Here is a 24,549-nt window from a genome sequence, read left to right as displayed (position 1 = left end):
GTTTTATTTGACATGGGGATCGTCAAAAGCTCACTTATTCACACAGACTGGCTCTGAGCCAAAGCAGCAGGGTTTACTGGGGTTTCCCCAGCTGTGTGTGCTGTCAAGTATTCAGCGACATCTGAGAAGATGTCCTCAGAGCATTTAAAGTCATTTTTGTTTGTTGTGCAATTATGTGGGGTTTTTTTTATGTTTACATTTCGGTAATGTAAGTTTCTCAGTGTTTACAATTATGCCATTAGGCAGATGCCCTTATACAGAACGACTTACATTTTATACAACTGAGGGTTAGGGGTCTCGCTCAGAGGCCCAGCAGGGCAGCTTGTTGGACCTGGGACTTGAACTCAAGCTACCACATAAACACAAGCTTTGCATTTTTCCAGGCTTCATACTTTCATGGGCATGAACTTCTGATCAGATTAAGGATGACGTATAGTAGAGCAGGGGAACCCTTTATAGATCCTTCATGATATTTCTCCTTGACATTTCCTACTCTGATTAGACGCAGTCTTGCTCTTATGTTTAGTAGAAGGACACGGTTCAGATGACTCAGGCCGACAATCCATAATTTCCTCAGCATTATTAGCTTTGGGAATTACAAATTTATCCATTTATCCAGCACACAGTGGTGTCATACTGTATCTTGCGAAATACTATTTCAAATAATTTTTAAATTATTTTATTTTTTATTATTTATATTTACTAATCAGCTCAACCTTAAAAATAAGAAACTTATTTATTTGTTATATTAAATTTTTTTTATTGTCATCAGAATATACTGACACTTTTTTTTTTTAATCAATCGACATGCTACAAATGGCACAATTTATAACCTACAATTTTGAAAAAACAAATATAGCATAACCTCACGATCTTGATATTGTTAACTCATTGCTAGCAAAACATATTTTGTGGCATCTTCCGGATTCAGGCTTCCCAATTCTAGGTTAAGTCGAATCAGACGCTTATTCGTGTTCAGCCAATTTTCAGTAAATGTTAATAATTATTCCTGTAAGTAAAGAGAAACAAAACATTTACAGAGAATGTTGGGATGGAAAAAAATGTTAGAATTCGTAAAAATTAACAACGTGGATGCAATAAAGCACAGCCAGCTGTGCCGGAAAATAATCCATGATGCAGTGGCGTGATACGTTTTAATATCTCGGCAATTTAAGTTTATTTTGCTTATTATAAGTTTTAGGAACAAGTCCCTGTGAATGACATAGTTACCATAGAAACGATAACATTTAAAAACCTGTACAATATCAGACCGATCTGATCCAAGATCTGAGAACAGAAGATTAAACTTCCTGCTAATCATGCTATGCTGAACAAAACCGACAATGTGTCTGCTCAAAGTGACGCGCACTTTTGGTTTTTACTTCCTGCTTCCTGTGACAATGTAGTTTTGTTTTACGCCGGGATAAACGGCTGTATGGGTGTAGCCGACGTGAGTCAAACTCTGAAAAGCTCAAATGCTCAAAACTCTTTGATGCTCAAATGAACTTGTGGTCTTTCGGCGTCTACGTCAATAGGCTCCATTCATTTTAAAGACACACAAAAAGACGTGTTTGTTGTGCTGTGAAGAAGCAATGTTTGGGGTGGGGGGGGTGAGAAAGAGAGACAGAGAGAGAGAGAGAGAGAGAGAGAGAGACAAAGACAGAGAGAGAGAGAGAGAGAGAGAGAGAGCAGACTCCTGGGCGATTCATCATGGACTGATACACATCTAAACCCCATCTTCTGATTATCCCACCATCCAGGCAAATTAGACTCCGACTCAGAGGAAATCATATGATTGAGATTTATCTTTAATAAAAGATTTGAAAAGCACTTTTTAACCCCCTTAGGCCACATTCTCCTCTTCTTCTTCTTCTTCTGGAATACACTGCAACTTCATTATTTAAAGCCTACACCAACAACTGGTTTACATTTTATGGGCTTAAATACTGGAAAGGTTCCATTTTGAATGGAATTACTTATTCTTTTTTGAAGTAAAGGCCCCTGAATAGTCTTTGGCTGCATTTCAAAAAAATTCACATGCTATGGTATAAAGGTATAAAGGAGCACAGTGCTTTAATTTGACCACACTGATGATATTAAATCCCAAATTCCACCTATTCATCCATCCAAAATAAGACCAGAAAAACCTAGGGACTAAAAAGTCTGACTGATGATCTTCATCCGAAACAAGAAAAACAATCCACCATAAACTATGTGCACCCTGACCATCACTTCCAATTCAAATTTATTCTCCTAAACTCTATTCTTTTCTACTTTCACTAGATCCTGGAGCGTACAGTATGTGTGGGGATGTGTGTTCATTCATCTACAAGAGCATCAGTGAGATTAGACTCTGATGTGGAGGAGACTCCAGTTCCAGTTCATCCCAGAGGTGTTCAGACTCAGGGCTCTATGCAGGACACTCCGGTTCTTCCACTTTCTCCAGCCTTCACCTCCACACCATGTCTTTATGGAGCTGCTTTGTGCACAGGGACATTGTCATGCTAGAACAGGCTTTCCACCGAGTGAAGGGAAAGTGTAACGCTACAGCATATAAAGACGTTTTATACAAGCGCATGCTTCCAGATTAGAGGAAACACTTCATGTTGGTGTGGAGTATGAAGTCTGTCTGAAGTCTATGAAGTCTGTATGAAGTCTGTCCACAAAACTTTGGGCAAATAACCACTCTTTATCACCGTGGTGGGGATAAAAGCATCAAACCGTGAGAATTTCACTTCAGGATCTGCTTCCTGTCTGACAAGAACGGGAATCTGAAGCTACAAGTCAGGAAACTGGAGCCAAACTGTGGCATGTGAATGCTGTGACATGATTGGACGATCGGATAACTGCACAAAGCATCGTTTCTTTATTTCTTCTGACCTGGATTACACAACTTCTGCTTATCGCATTAGATGACTTTAGATTTTCAATCCAAGCTGTATGCTTCCACAAAAAACGTAGCCTACTGTGAGATTGATAATCGAATTGCCTTTAAACACCTTCTTTAACCTGTAACAGGAAATAACAAAGTAAAAACCAGTCATTCAGGTAATCACGCAGTAATGCAGCGCTGTCATTTGCGACACTGCCATGACCACTTTCTGTTCACATTTTCAATCAAACCCCAGACCACGGTACTTCCGGTGAAGGCTTGTACGTCCTGTGTTCTATGATTCATAAAGAAACACACTCAACAGTCAGGAAGCGATTGTGTGATTGTGTGATTGTGAAAACGTAACTGACCCCTTCCACAAGCTTCCCTGCATTTCTGAGCACGGCTCAGAGATCTCAATTTATCAAGAGCTCTTGACGTCTGAGGGCCAGCGTCACGAATGAAGTCAAGCTGAACCGAAGATACTTTTTTTTTTTAGAACACTTCTCTAAGACGACATCTCTCATTAGACCTTAACAAACAGATTATTTATTTATTTAATTGCCGCTGCACCTTCACGATCCGTTCATTTCAACGAGAAAAAGCAAATGCGAAATATTCGCTTTCAGTTCCACTTCTGTGACGTTGAGCCCCGGACGCCGCTCGCTGTCTTGCTAGCAGCAGAGTGAACATCATGCACAACTTCCTCTTTTTGGCCTTGCCACAGTTTCCTCTCCATGTAACTACAGCAAACTAACAGTGTATGGAGTATTTTTTTAAGGCTTCATATACAGTAGTTTGGCTTCATTGATATCAGTTCCCAGATCTTTAATACAAGTTTTTTATTTTTCCAAAAACGTCACTGTCTGCCCACAATAATGGTGTGGTCCAGAGTTATATATAAATAGCAAACTGATACTACTACAGGGGTGAACTGTTAGTGGTGGAAGACGGTTTTATTGAGAAATCCTTTATTACCGAAGTTCTTTGTAGTCAGTATCTGTCTTGTAACTTGGATGCAGACTTCCAGAATTTTCTACCAGATTTTGTATCAGTGCCTCTCTGATTTCTACCAATTACTTACACATAATGAAAGAAGTCTCTGAAACGAAGACGGAGGGCTTCTCAGGTGCTGAGTGATGCTTGCGGTGTGTTCAGTTGTCGCACGTCAACAGTTAGGAAACCACAAAAGTTCAGTCTCTTTTCCTGCAATTAACCCCTAGACAACTAGTGCAGGTTTGCTTTGTTATTGTTTTTTTTAACTTAACTGAAAAAGAAGTCTCTGTAGTCTAACGAAGTCATTGAAGACATCGAGAAGTTTCCGTTTTCCTGAGTCAGGCAGTGCAGGGTTGCAAAACCACGAGTGTTATGAAGCCCTAACCTCAGAGAGAGGGTGCATGTGCACCGCTTCGGATTTTATCTCGCTGCCTAGAATTATAAAACTGACACGACCAGACAGAAGAAGATCCACACGACGTAAATAAATAAAAGGATCATATCACAGGTTCTTTAATTATCAGCCAACACAGGGCATGCAGAAATGTATCGAGGGCTTCAGGTAAAGTTCACACCAAAGATCAGAATGAGGAAAAACATCCGGTTCTACAAGCGGAAACACCGTGATGATGAGAAAGGTCAGAGGAAGATGGAGAGACGGGTTCGAGGTGACTGAAAGGCCCACTTGAACAGCCGCTTATTACAACCGTGTTAAGCAGAAAAGCATCTCAACGCCATGAGGCTGGTGAAGCACAACCTGGAATTCCAAGAACAGGAACTGGATGCATGTTTTGAATTTTGGATGCATCAGATGATCAGATAAGTGCATTCCCACCCGTGCTGAGCTGAAAAGCATCACGACAAGCCGACACCTCTAAGCAGACGGACTACAACAGCGTCTGGTTCCTCTTGGGTTCCTGTCAGTCAGGAAATCTGAGGAGACGCTGGGCAGCCAAAAGTGGACAAACCTGAGAAGCTTTTCTTCTCTCCACAACTGTCTTTATTCATTTGAGTCTTTTTGTTACGTGAATCCTTTTTGTGTTTATGTTTATTTATTTATTTTTTACCTATAGTTTGGCGGAGCTCCTCGCACAGGCTGATGTGAGGGAACTGAAGCATCTGTTTCCACTTCTTGCTCTTGCCTTTTCGGTTTCCACCCCCTCCTGCAAAGGAGAAGAGCAAAGATCAAATTAGACACAGGAACTATATAGGCTGTAAAAGACTATTAGATTAGAAATAGAAATCGCATTTCAAAGAAATTACAGCGGGGGGCTGAATTCAGAGGTGAGGCTCGTATGAATACACTTCAGCTTATGTGCCACTTCCAGTAACTGTATGTTACTGTAAAAGTAGAAAAGATGTAGGATCAGCACTGGGGTTAGCATTAGCAGTGGAGAGGAAACCAGACTCTTAATTTAAAAAATAATAACAAAAATAGAAATCATCTGTATACATCTGTAGTGAGTGAAGTAACGGTGTGGTTAGTGACTACTGTATGCTTGATGTTATGACGGTGTTATAGCTGATATTTACATACATAGATATAACTTGTACAGAGAAAAAAACAAAAATAAAAAACAATAATAATAAAGTTTCATTAAAGAACATTAAACTAAAACTAAATGAAATATAAATGTAAATAAAATAAATATCATTTAATAACTAAAAATAAATGTGTAAACTGTAAGTAAAAAAATGTATAAATATGAATGAAAGAAATAAATATTATTCATTTAAATAATTTAATACTTTTTAATATGTTAGATAGATAGATAGATAGATAGATAGATAGATAGATAGATAGATAGATAGATAGATAGATAGATAGATAGATAGATAGATAGATCTGCAGGAAGCACAACCCCTATTGTGAAGTTCCTACTGTGAACTGTTTCCAATTAACATCCTAGGCCATGATTCCGGCGTTAACGACGAAGTCGAATATCGATGCCGACCTCACGTGTGTTTTCTGCAAAAGCCTGGACTCCTAAAATCAAATGATAATTCTAGCTCTAATTTAGTTCCGTCTATAATCGAATTCACGAGCGTGTTAAGTGTAGCTAGCTGTTATTAGGACGCTGCAGAGGAACATCGCATCAGTCTGAGCGAGACCAGCTAAGTGATTCAACTGTCTGCACTGACTGCGTATAAATAATTCACGTGTTTCCAGGAACACGGACGCAACAGGGCAGAGCGGATGTCAGTAATGTCTAGAGAAGGAAAACTCGTCCTGGGAAAGCATCCTGCTGCCATGAGCCCTAACATCGGATATATTCGCATGAAAGTGAAATGAACACGTACGTGAGACCTGGACGTGAAAACGTAACAAGTGCAGTCAGACGATGGGCTGGGCGATGTGACCAAAAACATTATATCACGATACTCAAAAGTGCTTCACTGACACAAGACATGTATATATTTATACATTTAAATAAATATTTATATTTATTTACACCTCTTTTTTTTTCAAATTTAAAGCTGAAAAAAGAGAAATGTTTTAAAAAAAACGTATCAAGCATTTTCTACGGTACATGATATACATTATTTTTTATTAAATAAAAATGTAAATAATAAATATGTATTTTTTATTTCTAAAATGGGGTTTAATTCTTTATATTTTAACAAAATTCTAACAAATCAGCAGCTTCTAAAGATGCATTTATTTATTAAAAAATGTAAAAAAAAATAAAAAATTTACAATGTCTTAAAAATATCGATATATATAAATTGTAAAACAGATCTGAAACGTAATCAGACAGGATTAAAGGTTCGGATAAATGACGGTCACTAAACCTCTCAAAAATGTGTCTTAGATTTCTTGATAAAAAAAAAAATGCATGTAAGTAATCTCACACAATCTTGCAAAAAAAAAGTGCTGCTCTTAAAGAATCTACGCAGTTCCAGACCTTAAATTAGATCTGGACAAGTGATAAGTTAAAGGAGAAGTTCTGTACCAGTGTATTTGCGATTGTGGATGAAAACTGGACACGAAACAGGACACACCCCTGACCGCTACCAATCAGCGTTCAACTGAAGCCTGGTTGACGCACAGCTCCGTGGATATTAACGATGTTATCTAAATAACAATATGTTGAACAGAATAACAAATACTGACACGAACAGATGCAATACCTGAGTTTCAAGCTCTTTGGGCTGTGGGCAGAGCCTCTGAGGGTGAAACTAGTATAAGGCTAATTGTTTTCCCAGTCATCTGTCTCACACATGCATAATTTATCCTCCCTATTTCACACCTTGGGGGCAATTTCGCAAGCCCAATCCACCTCCTGGAGTGTTCTTAGTTCTTAAGTGCTGAAAAAAATTCTAGAAAAGCTACAAACAAGCTACTAAATACGTGCTTTAAGTTCCTCTCAGGTGTGTCAGGTATCAAATCCTAGCGGCTTCGAGCAGGAAAGTGGGCAGCATTTGAAGCGCATGACGTTATGTTATTGGGTTTTTTTTTTTTAACCCTTCCAACATCAACCCACACCAAAGAACCTCCAAACAATTTCCTTTTCTCCTCCATTCAAACACAACTACAGAAACCTAATTGTTCTCCTGCTGAACCTCTGATGAGCTCTACCAGTGAGAGCGTATCGGTCAAACTGGTTTCCCAAAGGCTTTGTCGAAGCCTAAGTTAAGATCAAAGTGCTGAATGCTCAATGCTCAATGCTCGCTCTGGCTTTTAACAATGATCTTTGTGTTGCGATACTTTTGGGAAATTCAACCCATGATTGATTTGACAAGCAGGAGGTTGAGCTGAAGAAATAAAAAGCTTTGTACCAGCTAAAATGAGCATATATGCATTCTTTTTACCAGAGGGACGAGAAAAATATGACCGGGAACGAGGTAGTTTTAAAGTCTCTGTGAAACCCTGCGAGTGAACCCGAGGACAATGTAAAGATACCTGACAGCAGCGTAGTGACCGAGCTAAAAACTGAAAACTGAAAACTGACATTTTTTCAGTTCCATAGACGTCAGAATGTTGTGTATTTTGGGGTTAAATCTGAAACTGAGAATCATATGCTAATAACTAATAATTGTACCTTTTCCTAACACTAACAAACAACAACTAAATTAAAACAACACAAACAAACTAAATCATCTAAAAAAAAATCGAAATGTCATGACTTACATGAAAAAGCGTAAAGATACAACAAGTAGTAACAGTTAGCATGCTCTTAGCATAAGCATACAGCAACACAGGCAGAAAACAACCGCCGCAGCAACTAAATTCTTTAAATTACTACACTATGTCATTTTAGAACACTAGCTACTACTACTGTTTTTACTTTCCATTGAAATTTGAGGAGGAAAAGCAGATATTTGCTAACAATTACAAATTTCTAATGAATTTATTAATGAAACACGTCACTCTTTTTAGCTACAACTACTATGAAATGTTTATGAAACGTTGTTACACTTACACAACGTTACAGTAGCTGTAAACGTTTGTCGCCTGTCCAGCTTCATTTTTTTTATTTTTTACTGAAGTAGTGAAGGACTTGACTGTGGTGTAGAACTGTTACTGACACTAGAGTATTTTCGGCAAGATGCGAAACAAGATCATGTGGCATGTCCAGCACAAATGAATGAGTTCTTACTATCTATTAATACAGCGACAGAAATGTCAGAACCAGTTCTGAATAAATTCTACAGTAGCATATATTCAGACATAGCTACAGCTTATCAGCTCAAACATTGCTCCGGTCCACTGTTGATAAACTTATACGCGATTGACTTTGACTCCGCCCACCCACAATTCCCATAGGACGTAAACCTTAAGCACGACAGGATCCCAGGATCCGTTTTGTGCAAGTTTATAAAGATTGCTTCAGAGAAGAAAAGAGGCAGTTCCCTTTCCTCGCTTTTAGAATGACTGGTCCAGGTGCAGGACACAGTGACCTTGTCGTTAGGAAAAACGCTTGTCAACAAGGCATGTGAGGGGAAAAATGGGGTCATGGGCTTTGTCCCAAACCATATAGTAGTACTGTACTATATAGGATGTCAAAATAGCTTGGCAGTTTAGGCTCCATCCTCAAGTTTTAGGGCAAAGTGTGCAATTTATTTATGATGCCAAAGAATTTAACTTCCTGCCTGGTTGTTATTAAACACTAGTTAATGATAGATATTTTTACAAAGCCTTGTGACTAAAAAAAAAAAAGAAAAAAAAAGGGATATGCAGGGAACAGGGAAGTGTTCACATGTTAGGGTGAAACAGGAGGAAGAGAATAATCCTGCACACAATCCTTTATTACTCGACTCGTTAGTGCAATATTGGCCTGCACCGGAGGATACAATATGCAAATGACCCCCGGAACCAATCACAAAATGTTTTCATTATGTGCTGTGAGCACCTCAGATGTTCCTGATGAGTGTTTTGTGGGTGTTTGATGAATCACTGGATTCACATGATACGACAAACAAATATTTTCGGTCAGATTAATAACCGCGCACCAATTAATTAACGATTCTCTATAATTCAAAATCGAACCCTTTGTCTCTGTCACGCAGCCCCGAAACGGCACGAGGAGTTCAGTGAGACGAAGAAACTTTTAAAAAAATAAATAAATAAAAATAAAAAACGGAAGCAGGAGGAAGACAAAAATGCTTGTGGTGTTTGCAATTCAAAAAATATGGTCAGCTTCAGAGAATCAGAGAGGCTAATGACATCAGCAACAATGCCTGCGCTTGTTTCATTATGGAAAGTATGGACAATAACGCAAATAACACGCGCTGGTTGTTTACGCATGCAAAGAAATTGGATTAAAGCAAGACAGGGCCTCGAATCCAAGCATGGAAGAGAAGGTCACACAGACTCCTTCTGGTTTCCATACAATACACGCTGTTGTGTATACGTCCATGTGAAAATCATTCGGATATCTCGTTATCGCTGGTGAAATCAGTTACAACCAACAAACAAATAAGAACGGGTTGAAATGTGAAATGTCAGACAAAATTTGGATGGATTTTATATGTACCTGTTTTTTTTTTTTTTTTTTCGCTTCACAAGGGGGAAAAAATAAATCATGTGTCACTGTCAGACATGAAATGTCTCACAATACAGGAAAAACAACCTGCATCGAAACACGATATCCTAAATAACAGATTACAGATTAAGAACACTAAATTAAAAATGTTTACATTTACAGGTTCCGGTCTAGATTACATAGATTACGGTCTAGATCTTCATATCAAGTCCTGGTTAGTCGGAGCACAATATGGCATGCATTAGCAACAACAGTCCAGTGGCTTGAGATCAACAGAAAAGTGTTGGCCCTGTCGTCTGGAGACCACAAGCTTGACTCCTGAAGATGCCAAGGGAGCAAAACTGCTTGTGTTTTCTAGTTGGGTGGGGCATACTCTGTCTCCCCTGTCAATCAATTCCACACAAGTCGATCATAAGTGTCTATAAACCAGTGTATGAGAAAGAGGGCAGTCAGCATTTTGCCACGAATGTGTTACACGGCATCAGCATCAGTAATGTGAATCACGAATGTGTTACACGGCTTCGGTAATTTGAAAAATTACGGTTGGCTAGCTTTACGTGTAGCAGAGATAGCATGTGCTAGGCATTACTGAGATACTGCGATTGTGGATTACAGTCTGAACGACCAAATATGGGGAAGAACGAGAGAGAAAAACGCCACCTATGTCAGCGGTCACCAACTGGTGATCTGTGGCCTGGGTGAAGGCTAAGGTATGTGATGTTACATTATCAAAATTGCGGTAAATGATGTAATGGTATTTTTCTGTAATATTGCAGGTTTGGTTTTAAAGAACAAGATCACAGATGGAGCTGATGTGATGTCAGAATTCTGTGAGGAAACTCACCCATAATACAAAACAAACTAAGCATGGAACCCAAGCACTTTTGCTCCACGTTTGTTCGATCCATAGTGCATTTTTTGTAGCAGACCACTGTTGTGGCCAATCACATGCAAACGATTTAGCTAAGGGTAGCTCATCGGGAAAGAAAAGTTTCCACAGCACACTGATTTACCGTCTGCGGCACAATACATACGGATTTTTTCGAAAGGAAAAACAAGCAGACACGAGTGTGTAAAGACGTAAAGGGTGTTTATTCTATGCTTCAAGTTCAAAGCGTTTGTCATGGCGTTGGTCAAAAGTGATGACGTTGGAAACACTGAAGTACTTTTTTTTTTTTTTGCTTTATTTAGCACCACAAACTAATCGCTAATAATTCGGAATTAAAATCTCTGTCTTTTGTGAGCAGTGAATTTGTTTTTAGCACCACATAGTTTAGTTTTGGAACCCTAACCGAAACCAAACCCATGACCTATTCAGTTTAGGATGTTGCTCATGTTCTTGCTCTAAGGGTTAAATAAGAGGATGTGATGCAACAGATGAAGGGGGAACACGAACACACACGCTCAAACACACACACACACACACACACAAAACACATTCAGGTCTTACTGTCCTTGTAAGGACCATTTTGTGAGGTCCAAACAATTCATGCATCTAATTATTGTTGCTTCACAACCTAAATCTAACCCTCACCTTAACTTAAGTAACCAAGAAACTTCGTTTTCCTTTAAAAAAGACTTTTATGTCAAAAAAAAGAAAGAAGAAATATAATAATTTTTAATAATATTTCCTCAGAAATGTCCTGAGACAGTCAGAACTGTCAGATGGTCAGGGCCAATTGTGGTCCCCACTAAGATATAAAAAACACTCATCTCTCTCTCTCTCTCTCTCTCTCTCTCTCTCACACACACACACACACACACACTTTCGAGACTAAAGCAGGAAGCGATAATGAACTTCTGCTTGTGCCTTTTATATCCAGCGTTATTATGTCTCGCTAGCTAATTTTTAGTCTCCTTTTCTTTTTTCTTTCTTTCTAAAGTCAAGTCAACGTTTAAACCACCCAAAATAAAAACAAAACTAAATCATCTAACAAAAAAAAAATGTAAAAAAAAAATCGAAATGTCATGACATATGAAAAAGCGTAAAGTAGTAGTAACAGTTAGCATGCTAGTAGCATAAGCGTTACAGCAACACAACCAGACAACCACCGCCGTTATTTTGTACATCCATGCAACGTTTTAATCACAATGAAAAGAAGAAGGAAAATATAATGTAGACGTGTCTGACTCGTATCATTGTAATGCCAACCATAATATCTATCTAAACACACACACGCTTTTAGATAAAGCTATCATGGACGTGATTCTGTCTTCACGTCCATGACAGCGTTCTCTAAACAGCCTAAATGTGTATGTGTGTGTGTTATTACATGTATGTATTATGTAGTAGCTATGTAACAAGGGGCTTAGAAAGGCCTTTCCTTGTATCTCCTCGACAATTTAGCAAAGCTTTTACTCTGACAGCTCGCTGCAGTGTGACTGACAGCGGCCACGACCGAGACCGCATACATACTCCATACTAGCGCACTAACAACAACAACAAAAAAAAAGAGTACGTATCCTAACGTGTGGACGTACTGCTTAGTACGCGAGTATGCGGAGCCCTGGTCGGAGCCAGGCTTCATCTTTCCTGGTGCATTTTTCCCCCCCAAGGTTAGTGCAGCCGAGCGTGTTATGATTTCAGCCAAATAATCCCCGGATTGTAATTCTGGCACTTCTTTTTTGTTAGCTATCGGACATGTAAAAAAAAAAAGAAAGAAAGAAAAGGCTTATGGTTACAGCTGTTTCCGAGAAGGAAGGAAGGAAAGCGCTCTCCTGCCGAGTGGTAAAAGTGTGGAAATGGCCGGATGTTCATCATACCTTCTCTCGCCTTCAGTAGCACGGTGTTGGCCACGATGTTCTCCAGCTCCATGGTGTCTTTTTATTCCTGGGTTGCAGCAGGGCACCGCAGGCCCAACCTCGTCGCCGGGTTGGCACTGAGTGTGTGTGTGTGTGTGTGTGTGTGTGTGAGTGTCCTCCCTGACTCCTCCCCTCCCCACGGTGGAACAATCTAACCCTGAGTGACTCTCAGCTCGCTCTTTTCTTTTCTTTTTGTTCTGTTTCTCTTCTTAAAATAAAAACAGACTGGTTACGGGGTTTGTGCTCCTCCTACACGTCTTGTGAAATCTCTTAGTGTTTATAATGAATTTTTTTTTCTCTTTACAATATTTCCAGACTTTCTTATGCACTGGATCTGGTTCTGGTGCCGGTGTTGGATGAGATGAGATGGAAAACCCTGCACACTGTCAGTGGTGTTGCTTCTTCTGTTTTTTTTTTTTTTGTTTTTTTGTTTTTTTAGTGAATAAAATCATAAAAACTATAGGTGATTGGGTTTGGGGGGGAGGAGGTGGAGGGCATGATGGCTTTTTTTTTTGGTTTGTTTTTATATAAACAGCAGCGCCATCTTGAGGTTGAGAGCTGATATTACAATTCAGAAAACAAATAGATTTACGATACAATCGTTACTCTCCTTCTGTCTACCCCTCATACTGCTACTGTCTTTTACTAATATTATCACTACTCTACTACTACTGATACACTTGTTATATCTCCTATCACCACCTACTACTACTACTACTCCATTACTTCTTACTACAACTCCTACCAACTCTATCATAACTACTACCAATTCTACTAGTATTACTATTACTACTACTACCATTGTTACCATTCCTACACCTTTTACAGCTACTACTAATACAACCACTACTACTACTACTACTAGTGTATTACTACCACTGTTGTACCAATTAATCCTACTTTTACAACTTGTCCTTTACTGCTACTGTCTCAATTACTACTACCACCACCACCACTACTACCCTCTTTACAATTACAACTACCAATACTACTCCTACCACAACGATGACTCTTATGACCCCTACTACTAATTCAAAGATTCAAAGAACTTTATTAATCCCAGGGGGAAAATGCCTAAAATATAGTAGTAGTAATAATTGTACTACTACTATTACTACTTCTTCTTCTTCTTTTGGCTTTTCCCTTCAGGGGTCGCCACAACGAATCATCTCTCTCCACCTATCCCTCTCTTCTGCATCCTCAACACTTGCACCCACCAGCTTCATATCCTCGTTTATTCCATCCATATACCTCCTCTTTGGCCTTCCTCTTTGTCTCCTGCCTGGCAGCTCCATGTCCAACATTCTCCTACCAATATACTCACTCTCCCTCCTCTGGACATGTCCAAACCATCTTAATCTGGCCTCCCTAACTTTGTCCCCCAAACGTCCAACATGAGCTGTCCCTCTGATGTACTCGTTCCTAATCCTGCCCAACCGTGTCACTCCCAAAGAGAACCTCAACATCTTCAGCTCTGCTACCTCCAGCTCTGACTCCTGTCTCCCTCAATGACACTGTCTCTAAACCATACGGCACCATTACCATACTACTATTACTATCCATACTACAATTACCACTGCTATTACTTCTACTACTACTATGATAACTACTGCGTATCCTCCTCATCCTCATCCTGCTACTCATACTTCTACAGCAGTAGTGGCTCCGCAGTTAAATCTTTGGGTTACTGCTAAGAAGGTTCAAACCCTATAACTATCCAAACGGCCATTGTTTGGCTTTTGAGCAAAGCTCTTAACCCTCTCTGCTTCAGGGGTGACCCGTATTACGGCTGACCCTGTGCTCTGACCCCAGTTTCTTAGTAATATGTAAAGTAAAGAATCTTGCTGTGCTGTAAATGTATGTATATGTGACAAATAAAAGCCTGTTTCTAATTCAACTAGTTTCATAATAATAATAATAATAATAATAATAATAATAATAATAATAATTATTATTATTATTATTATTATTATTATTATTATTATTATTATTATTATTATTATTATTATTATTATTATTATTATTATTATTATTATTTTCTCAGGTCGTATTTCCTACTCTCTGGCTGTGGGGGGCGACAGAACAAACTGCACAGCTCTTAAAATGCAAGAAGAAGAGCATGCACCCGTGTCAAATCACTTCATGTAACACTGTGTAGGGCACAGGCGCCATTTTCTTTCATAGCCTATTTAGGACACTTGTGTAGGGAGCAGAGAGGTATTTGGTATTCTTCGTGTTGGTTAAAAGGCATTTCCGCTTTCTCAGCAACACGCTCTAAAGGTTGCACGTGTGTTAGCGTTTATTCGTGATTTTGGACAAAATCTTGCAGCGATGGGGAAACGAGCAAGTAAACGGAACACGTTTAATTACAATTTGGACAGAAAGAAATTAAAGAAGAAGATGATAAAAAAATACAAGCCGAGGATTGAATGGTAAGACCATAACTGTCGGTGTGTATGAGTGTGTTAACCTTGCTTAGCTTACTACGCTTACTTAGTGGTTGCCTTGGTAACTTGTTAGCTTAAAAAACAAATCTTTGAGTAGTCATGTTTGTAATGTTTATTAAAATGTAGATGTTTGTTCATAGGGCTGAGCGATATGATATCTATATCGTGAGAAGTTGTCACGATATTATTCTCTGAGTTGTCGCAAAAAATGTATATATATATATATATATATATAAAACAATATAAAGAGAGAAGATACAGATGGTTTGATCATCCTGTACTATTCATGTGATTGTCCAATTAAATGCTCTCAAGAAAATGCATGTCCCGCCCTGTGGGCGTGGCTTGCTCTGCAGTAGCACCTTGTTCGTATTTCTGTAGCATATCTTCACACATACACACACTGTTCCCTTTTCTAATCCCCACTGTGTCACGTCACGTTACGTTACGTTACGTTAGGTTAGGTTGACATTGTTCCTCCTGAAACAGGAAGTCAGAGAGAAGTTGTTTTTAAGCGTTTGACTGATTTACACAGCAGCCAATAAGCATCTGAGATATGCTCAATCTAATCAATCCTGACACTAGCTTTTAGTGAGCTGAGCGAAATGTAAACGAGAGATTGTTACACTGACTCCTGCTGATGGATCCTCGTCAGTATCCAAAGATGGAAATGAAGAACAGATCAGAAAACATCTGCGTGCATTTGGTTAATGAAATTTATTTTTGTTTCTGTAAAGCGATCAGATCCGGAAAGCTTGGAATCCCCACAGAACAGCCAAGCAGAACATGCGGGACATGGGCCTGGCCTTTGGGGGCAAAGGAGTTCTTCCTATCACGAGCAAGGCAAGAACATGTCCCCGTACTTACTATAACATTGTGGGGTTTTTTTTTAAATTGTTATCTGTGTTCTACTTCTCATGTCTGTGTTTCTTTGATCTACAGGCTGGGGATGAACCTGTGGATCAAGTCATGAAACCCTACGTTGTCAGAGGTATGATGCTTAACTGAGGTTCAGTCTTTATGTTCACTGATGTAGGAAATCGGTAGAGTTTACTCTAATGACTAGAACACACTGAGCAGTGGTGGGAAAAGAGGTTTCTTTTCCTCCACATAATAATTTCAGGTTCATCTGCTTAAACATCAGTTCAGTGTCAACTCGTATGCTGATTTTTTTTTTAAAATTATAAATAAATGATTCTTAAACTGCATTCTCCTTGTTTTATTGTTTTCTGGCTCATGTTATTAGTTTATGTATGTCCTGCAGCGAACATCCTGCTGTGTGAAGGAATTGTTCTGCCGTGTCTGTAGGTTAGTTTTTAGGAAACTGATGATGTACGGACATTTTTTCAGCTCTGGTTGATCAGGACAAACTTGAAAAGAGTTGTTTTAAAAAAAACAAAATACAGTTCTGCTAAGTTACAGCTTCGAGTCTTACCTCTCGTGCTGGAGACTCCTTTCCCGACATGCTAAACATCTCATTGTGGAAAAACTTCTTATATTTCCATGGAACATCTGCTGCGCAAGCGATTACTATAGAAACGATAAGGTCAACGACAGTAACACGGTGATCAACTGTTGTCGAACGCAAATCAGCATTTTCTGACCAATCACCATCGAGCATCCGGAAGCAAGTACAAATGACTGGAACGACTATTTCCAGAGATCTCAAACTGTTATGTAATAATTACTTACTGCTCATCAACTGAAATTCTGCATACACACGTCTGAAGTATTAATGGGAGACGATTAGAAAGAAAGGTTTATTCACTGGATTGCAGGTAAAACATCTTTCTCTTTCTTTGCTTCTACCAGAAATGGAAGAAGAGGCCAATCTGCCAAGGAAGGACACCACGACATGCTCGACCGATCTCATCGAATACGTTCAGCACATGATCAGGGAACACGGCGAGGACTACAAGGTAAGAGATGGCCGCAGCGTCAAGTCGCAAACTGGAGGAAGTGTCGTGTCTCACCCCTGTTGTTGAATCTCGTTACAGGCTATGGCGAGAGACGAGAAGAACTACTATCAAGACACGCCCAAACAAATCAAGAGGAAAGTGGACTTGTACAAGCGCTGTCACGCCGAGGAGCACGCCACCTTCCTCGCCTCGTTACAGGCTCAGACCTCATCATGAACCAAACTCTTGCATCCAGAAACGGACTGCAGACAGACCCCACGGCTTTACATCGAAGCTCGCTTATACAGAGTTGTGTATATAATGTATTTTATTTTTCTTTAATTTTTTTTTTTTAGAGTGATCCTGTTTTACTCTATTGTATGTTATCATATGATTATTTCTGTACACAAAAAATTAAACTTCTGTTGACGTCATCTTGCTTGCTTGCTTGCATTTTTTTTTTAATGGACAGCCCTGCAAACATTCCCAGCTTTTCCACAGGAGGAAATTTTCACAAAACAATTCAAACGGCTCTATTTTTCCCCTCAACAAAAAAGAAACTCCACTTTCTTGCTCTCTCAGATGCTTTTCTGCTCACCACAGTGCCACAGAGTGCCTCGTTGAGTTCCTGTAGTCTTCCTGTCAGCCCATGCTGGTCCTAGTCTGCCAGTCCTCCTCTGACCCTCTCCCATCAGTGAGGCGTTTCCCACAGCAGAACTTCCTCTTTCTGGATATTTTTTTTGTTTTTCCACACCATTCTGTCTAACGCTACACTCACACATGCAGCGATAAAGCAACCGGAGATCATTTATTTCAATCATTCAACATGAGCTGCTGACTTCTGGGTGACTAGATGTGGGCGTGTCCACATTAGAAAAATTGGAGCAAATATGGAGAGATTTGGTGCACCCACTGAAAAACAAAAACACACACTGCTTCACCTTCATCTCATATATGATGACCAAATCTCACTCCAGAATGTTTAATTTTAGCAAATTTTGCAGTGACATTGACCTCTAGTCGTGCCACCTGTCAATAAACAGTGTTACCATGGCAACCAGGAGTAGGCATACCTACTGATGATTTTATAGTAAGTGGTAGCTTAGTGGTTAAGGTGTTGGGCTACTAATTGTCAGGTTGCATTTGAAGTCCACTAAGCTGCCATTGCTGGGCCCCTGAGCAAGGCCCTTAACCCTCAGTTTGTATAAAGTGCTATAAAAATGTATGTTGCTTTGCATAAGGGTATCTACCAAATGCTGTAAATGAAAAATGACATCAAATTGCATCTTTAGTGTCGGAAATCCAGGAGTTCAGCCTATTTTTCTGCATTTGACTATTTTAGTGTTACTACCATGTGGACCAACCGCATGAATGAGCAGATGTTATAAACAAATAAAGCCTGCTTTTCTCGATACTCGTTTGCAGTCGTGTTTTAAACAAACACTGGCACCACAGGGCTTCCTGATAAGCTACAGATGAGACTTTTAATAATTTATTACTCCATCATGATCTGTAATCTCCACTCCACAAAATATATTGCATCTGCTTACTAACAAGTGTTCACTATTTACATCTAAACAAACTTTCAATAACACAAACACACACATGGTACATAATACTATAAACATGACAAAACATGAGCGGTCATCTAACTTGTGCTGGTTAAACCGACAGCTGGTTAACTATTAACTTAATATCAGTAGGTCAATATTGCAGCGTTTCTATAAATCAGTAGTACTTTCCATATGGAAGAGTAAACAGCATCCTCATCCACGTCGACTTGCGCAGTGAACGAGTCTTTATAGCTTCTGCAGTGTTTCTACTGCAAACCTTACACGACATGAAGGTAAAGATTCTAAAGTTTTCTGAGGTATCAACTGTTAAAACACAGAATTCGTGCAGAATAGAAATGAGAGCTAGCTCTAATACAGACGTGCAGGTACGCCAAGGAACATTCCAGAACAGTTACGCAAGGAAAACGTAACGTGGCTATATGCAGAACCGAAGGCGTGTGTGTGGCGGCCTGGCAAAACCCTTCGGAAAATGATATTTGCTTTTAAACTGAAGTGAGGTTACAAAAATAGACAAAAGAGAGGAAACGTCTCGTAAAAACACCATGGGAATGTGGATATTTAAGATTCTAACCAAAATTTGTTTAAACCACATTGCTAAAAAATGTTTTTCTAACCCTGATGATGGGGGAGGACAAGTTTAACCAGTCATATGCCCGGCTCATCGTGAAGTGACCCTTTTCAATCATATGCACCTAAGTTTCCGAGATTTCACATATATGGAACAGAGCAGAGTGTGCTTTTCTTCCCAGTGCTCTAATCCAACTGATTCATCCTTCATCTTATATATATATATATATATATATATATATCCTTTAATCTCCTTTAAACTATTTAACATTAAAACTTTATTTACAGAATGTGTATTTTCAGGCGCTCTTCTGTCTCGCAGCTTCACGATCATTGTGAGATTCTGTAGACTTGCGTCCGAACGTAGCTATCGCTAAACATATCGCTAAGCGTGAAATTCATGTTGGGAGGAAATCGAACGTCGCTAGCATGGTGTAGTCAGAGTTGGAAGACATAAAGCGGTCATTCTGCCGATATCGCTCTGTTTCAGTCATTTGATCATTTTCTCGTCTATATTTGTGATCGTTAGCATGGTGTGTAATAATAGAGATTGAAGTATGTTATTAGCAGGAAAGTTCGATTTTTGTTCTGAATTTAGCTACAGAGTTATCCAAAGGGTTTTCCCGGCCCGCCACACACACTCATTACACAGGTTATAATAGTTTATAGTACTGTTTCTGCAACAATAAAATGGTGTCACTTTCACTGCTGAGAAACAGCGAGTGTTCACAACAACCCCTTTGATTGTATCAAGCTTTTTCATCCTGAGACTTCAACATTATCCTACAGATCCCTTATCCACATCGCGCTAGTTATGATCGGACTCTAGCTGGACGAGCAGATCCTGAAGGTTCTGGAGGCTGCAAGACTCGGGTTCTCCCACAGAGCTGAGCTGGAGAAGGAAGTGCTTCCTCTGATCCGCCACCGAGCCCAGAGAGAGAGCATCGCGCAGCTCGGACACGCTCACGGCATCTAGCTTGTCCTGAAATGAGGAAACAGGAAATAGTGATCTGTGAGAGTGAGGAGACAAGACTACGAAGGTCCTTCGCTTGGTATCTCTGGAGGAACACTTAGAGCTGAGAACTTCTCACGGAGGTTTCTAACATCATTGCCTGTTGTTCATTTAAGAATTTCATTAGTTTATTTTTATTGTACATTGCTATGTTTGCTAGCTAGATGTGTTTGTTTGCTAGTTACATTTTGGGACAACTGAGAAGTTATGCTGCCTTCAGGTCCTGTTAGAAATATTATAATTATACCATGAAAGCACACAAAAGATTTCACACGTAATGCAGGGACCACTACAGAGAAATCATGTGACTAATAGGCAAAAATCATAGAGTTATGACAGAAATCATTTAAATTTTAGCTGTAATGTAGTGAGGTGAAGTATCCAGACTGATCAATAGTCACCCTAAAGTCAGAACCCATGCTTTAATTCTCTGAATTTCATTCCATACTTAATCCTTTGAATGTGTCCTAAAGTCTGAAGTGTTTATTCAGTTGAATTAATTTATACTTCCTTACATTTGTGTTAGTAAATATGTACTAAGGTGTCGCAGTCACCTGTTTGTTTCCCAGTATTATAACTGGAAGTCGCATGTCGATGCTGAGAAGGCGGTGAAGTTCGTCTTTAGCCAGCGGGAGCCGTCTTCTGTCCGAGGAGTCCACCACGTACAACAAAACGTGTGCTCTCTTCAGGAAATCGCCCCAGTACGCTCGCAAGTCCTCGCTACCTCCAACTGACAAGAAAAACATGTCTCGTCACACGGCTGATCTTTTTATCGCTGTCTTACTGACCTGCTTTTTTTTTAAAAAGTACAGTCAACAATAATTGTCTTCATGAAGCAGCCTTTCTAGGTTGAGTTATTATTTTTAAATATCATATGCAGAAAGATGTGTGCAGGTCTGGGAACATTCGACATCCGCTTACTTTCTAGGAAGTCGAATTCGCAGGCGGGCGTGTGAAGACGGATGAAGTTGAAGCCACGGGTTGGGGTGCACTTTCTTTTGCTAGCTGAGCCGTTTAGCTGCTGCAGAACGCTGCTCTTCCCAGCACCGTCTAAGCCAAGGACGAGGACCTGTCTCTGTCTGCGCTCCTCTTCCTCCTGATACCACGTTTAAAAGACAAACGAAAATCGAATGATTTTATCTTGTCAAGTACGACTCCTTCATTCATTCATTATTATGTTCACTACGCACACATTCATTCACACCTAGGGCCAATTTAGATAAGCCAATTCACTGATGCTTCTGAGAGTAGGATGAAACGAGAGAAGCTGCAGGAATGTGTGGAGAACATGGCGAGAACCTGAGATCCTGCAGATGTAAAGCAGCAACACTACAACCGTATCAATGTCCTAGAAAACTAAGCAGCGGTTTTTTAGCGAGGACTTCCTCACCTCTTCACAAAAGATACAGCGGAAGCAGAAGAGGTGCCTTTAAAGAAGTGCAAGTAATTCATGGTCTCTTCAGGGAAGGTTTTATACTAATAAGCATTTTTACTTCCTTTTGCCTGAAATGGAGCAAACACGATGTGGGACTTTCTGTTTCGTTTTTATTTCTCGTTTTTGCAGTTTGTTTACATGCTTATCCAGTCCTGGAGATCCACAACATTACAACTCTAAGAAATTTAACACACATGATCCAAACTCATCAGTAATTACTACAGCAGTGACTGTGTGTGTGCTCGGTCGGGTGCTAGATCTGAACTGAACACTGCTGACATAACAAGATGTGAATGGTAATTATAGGGTCATTACTAAATAAATAAATAAATAAATAAATATTACACCCAATCTCTGGTAGCTGATCACTAATATTCCTGCAAGTAGGAAAAGTCCTACTTCTTTTTTTTTTTTTAATTTAGATCTTTTTATTTGTGTGAATGAGACTTGGTCTAATTAATCATACCTTTTATATATGTAATTAAAAATAGTCTTTTTTTTTTCGTTAAAAAATAAATAACTTCTTCATGCTTTTTGTCCACAGAATGATCTAAAAATTAAAAAAGCCTTTAACTCCGCCCACTTCACAAACACGTCACGATCGCGTCAGATTCAAACAATACCTATAGGAATCCATGTAGTATATTTATTAATTTATTTATATATTTATTGATTAATTCATTTTTGCTTAATTGTAAACCTGTCATCTTTATTTTACTGTTTTACCTGAAACTTTCTTTTAATTGTGCTTTAACAAAAAAAAAAAAAAAAAAAAAAGCGAAGCCATTTCATGGGACGTTAATGACGTCACAAAGTGAAACTTACCTGTTTTCACACACCTTCCAAAATGTAAGATATGCCCATAACATGACAACTATTCCGTCATGCAGTGTCAGCATATAATTTATTAGAAAAGGGTGCGATTTTGATATGTGAGTGCAGAATATTTGCACCTATTATTATTATTATTATTACGTAATTTCAGCAATAACCTGTTCAGAAGGAATGAACACAGACCTCTTTAAAAGCGCAGTAGTCTTCCGGTGTCCACACTCTCCTCTTATAGAAGAGGTTTATAGCCATAAACACAGCGGCTCCGAAGGCGGCAGCGGCGGCCATTAGAGCCACGCGAACATGCCGGAGCAGGAACATGTCCGGCGCGCGAGCGGGCAGGCGAGCGAGCGAGCGAGCGAACACCGGCGACACCGCGCGAGGAGGCGACACTCACCGCCACAACAACACCGATTCGCGTTCGCCTGCGGTTGCTGGAGCACGTGACCTCCGTGTTTTCGTCTAGGGAGGTGTTTCTGCTCCTGCGGTGGCCGGACAGCGGCGTGCTGTACCCGCGAATCACACACACAAACTTCACGTGTGAAATGACATGACACTTCACATATGATTCGCATGATGTCACGTGAGAAAGACTTACAAACACGTGAAAAGTGTGTGTGTGTGTTTTATTATTATTATTATAGTGTGGAAAAACATGCGAAAAGTATGCGTTTTTACATTTTTACATATTATTCACGTGTGGAAAACGTACAAAGACGTGAAATGATGTGATTTCCAGACACTTCACGTGTTCACCTGATGTCACGTGTGAGAACATACGAACTTGCGAAAGGTACGCCCTTCACCTATGATAAACATTTCACATATGATACACATAACGCCACGTGCGAAAAACATAGGAACATGCGCAATGATGTGGAGTTTCAGACACTAAAACAAATGACGTGTGATTTTAGGTAGGTCACGTATTCACGTCACTTTTGGAAAAAAAAAAAACATGAACACGTGAAATGATGTGATTTTCAGACTCTTCATCTACCTGATGTCACAGACACGTGAAATGTATGCGATTTTTGTGTAATGGAGAACTACAAGGTGGGTAAATATTTACATATATTTTTTCAGGACAGCGTTAGAAACAGGTCAATAGGGGGTGTGCACATGACACAAACGTCTATCTATCTATCTATCTATCTATCTATCTATCTATCTATCTATCTATCTATCTATCTATCTATCTGTGTGTGTGTGTGTGTGTGTGTGTTTTGTGTGTATGTATGTATATATATATACCCACTCAGGTTTGAACAGGTAACCCTGGAGCAGTGATGGAGCAGCACTACCTGCTTCAAGACCTCTGAAAATACACAAAGGACACGTGATATCCGTGCAAATACGTTATGTGTACAGACGTACAGGTTTGAAGAGCCTTAATGTTTGAGGATGTAAAAAAAATACATATAAAATGTTGGATAGCTCCTGCTCATGAGAAAATCTGCCGATTTAGCGTGTTTACTGTGTTGTACTGTTTACCAAAGTGTAAACAGTTCTATTTCCTTTCACAAAACATATGAAACATTTTTATAGCAGCTGAATTCTCCTCGCTAAAATACAGGCCATGCCTCATTTTTATCTACTGTGCTTCGCTAAAACAGACCAAAGGATTATATTATATTGTCACATTTATTGAAATAATAGAGACAATTACCGAGGTCATGATAGTCGCACCATATGATTTTACTTTCCTGCGTACAATGAGAGAAATACCACACCTTCCCTAGCAACCTCAAACCAATTAAGTCATTGGATGATTGTTGAGTAGTGTTGTGGCAACCGTATGAAATGAATTTAAAGAACTCAGACACTCCAGCCTTCTTTAATCCAATTCAGCTGACTTCATTGTAATGTTGAGGTGTGTGTGGGGTTTTTTTTTTTTTTTGTATGTGTAGGGTTTTATACTTTACTGCAGTCTCACACCTCCATCCTCTCTCTGGAAACAAACTGGGTTCCCTGCAGGGTTCTTGATTTTTTAATTTTTTTATCAGGTTTTAGTTGTGTATGGAAAATGAAGCCATGATACCAGGTCTGTAATGCAGAGAGAATAGAAATGCTTCACAGACAGAAAATTAGATCTTTTTGAGGCACAAAAAATGTCAGATTAAAGCCA

General features: G+C 39.4%; 3 protein-coding genes across 3 annotated transcripts in view; 1 reads left to right on the top strand and 2 right to left on the bottom strand.

Moving 5' to 3' along the window:
• Window positions 1-12,823, bottom strand: part of grk6 (G protein-coupled receptor kinase 6) — a 32,083-nt gene extending 19,260 nt beyond the window's left edge. Inside the window, exons 1-2 of the mRNA XM_058415805.1 lie at window positions 12,619-12,823; window positions 4,936-5,031 (exon numbers count right to left, since the gene is read on the bottom strand). Coding sequence (XP_058271788.1) covers window positions 4,936-5,031; window positions 12,619-12,670 — 148 coding nt within the window. The 5' untranslated portion in view covers window positions 12,671-12,823. The remainder of the gene's footprint in view (window positions 1-4,935; window positions 5,032-12,618) is intronic.
• A 2,063-nt stretch (window positions 12,824-14,886) lies between these two features.
• On the top strand, window positions 14,887-17,436 carry nop16 (NOP16 nucleolar protein homolog (yeast)). The gene is made up of 5 exons (XM_058416002.1): window positions 14,887-15,089; window positions 15,842-15,947; window positions 16,047-16,095; window positions 16,917-17,023; window positions 17,102-17,436. Exons 1-5 carry the CDS (start codon window positions 14,989-14,991, stop codon window positions 17,237-17,239), a joined length of 501 nt encoding a protein of 166 aa, XP_058271985.1. The 5' UTR covers window positions 14,887-14,988; the 3' UTR covers window positions 17,240-17,436.
• Window positions 17,437-18,460: 1,024 nt separating this feature from the next.
• On the bottom strand, window positions 18,461-22,910 carry arl10 (ADP-ribosylation factor-like 10). The gene is made up of 4 exons (XM_058416001.1): window positions 22,608-22,910; window positions 21,077-21,251; window positions 20,710-20,885; window positions 18,461-20,125 (listed from the first exon to the last, which is right to left on the bottom strand). The coding sequence occupies exons 1-4, from the start codon at window positions 22,740-22,742 to the stop codon at window positions 19,952-19,954; spliced, it is 660 nt and encodes a 219-aa protein (XP_058271984.1). The 5' UTR covers window positions 22,743-22,910; the 3' UTR covers window positions 18,461-19,951.
• Between the last annotated feature and the right edge of the window lie 1,639 nt (window positions 22,911-24,549).

This window comes from Hemibagrus wyckioides, linkage group LG18 (assembly GCF_019097595.1).
Source record: "Hemibagrus wyckioides isolate EC202008001 linkage group LG18, SWU_Hwy_1.0, whole genome shotgun sequence".
Lineage (NCBI taxonomy): Eukaryota > Metazoa > Chordata > Actinopteri > Siluriformes > Bagridae > Hemibagrus > Hemibagrus wyckioides.
Note: the sequence above shows the minus strand (reverse complement) of the source record. Positions and strands in the feature narration are given on the sequence as shown.

Bases quoted from the DNA above. Each gene is read 5' to 3' on its own strand.
- nop16 (XM_058416002.1), top strand. From the start codon at position 14,989: ATGGGGAAACGAGCAAGTAAACGGAACACGTTTAATTACAATTTGGAC. The intron at 15,948-16,046 runs GCAAGAACATGT...TTTGATCTACAG, and splicing joins TTCTTCCTATCACGAGCAAG to GCTGGGGATGAACCTGTGGA. The intron at 17,024-17,101 runs GTAAGAGATGGC...ATCTCGTTACAG, and splicing joins AACACGGCGAGGACTACAAG to GCTATGGCGAGAGACGAGAA.
- arl10 (XM_058416001.1), bottom strand. From the start codon at position 22,742: ATGTTCCTGCTCCGGCATGTTCGCGTGGCTCTAATGGCCGCCGCTGCC. The intron at 20,886-21,076 runs GTAAGCGGATGT...TTTTCTTGTCAG, and splicing joins CGAATTCGACTTCCTAGAAA to TTGGAGGTAGCGAGGACTTG. The intron at 20,126-20,709 runs GTGACTGCGACA...TCCTCATTTCAG, and splicing joins TAATACTGGGAAACAAACAG to GACAAGCTAGATGCCGTGAG.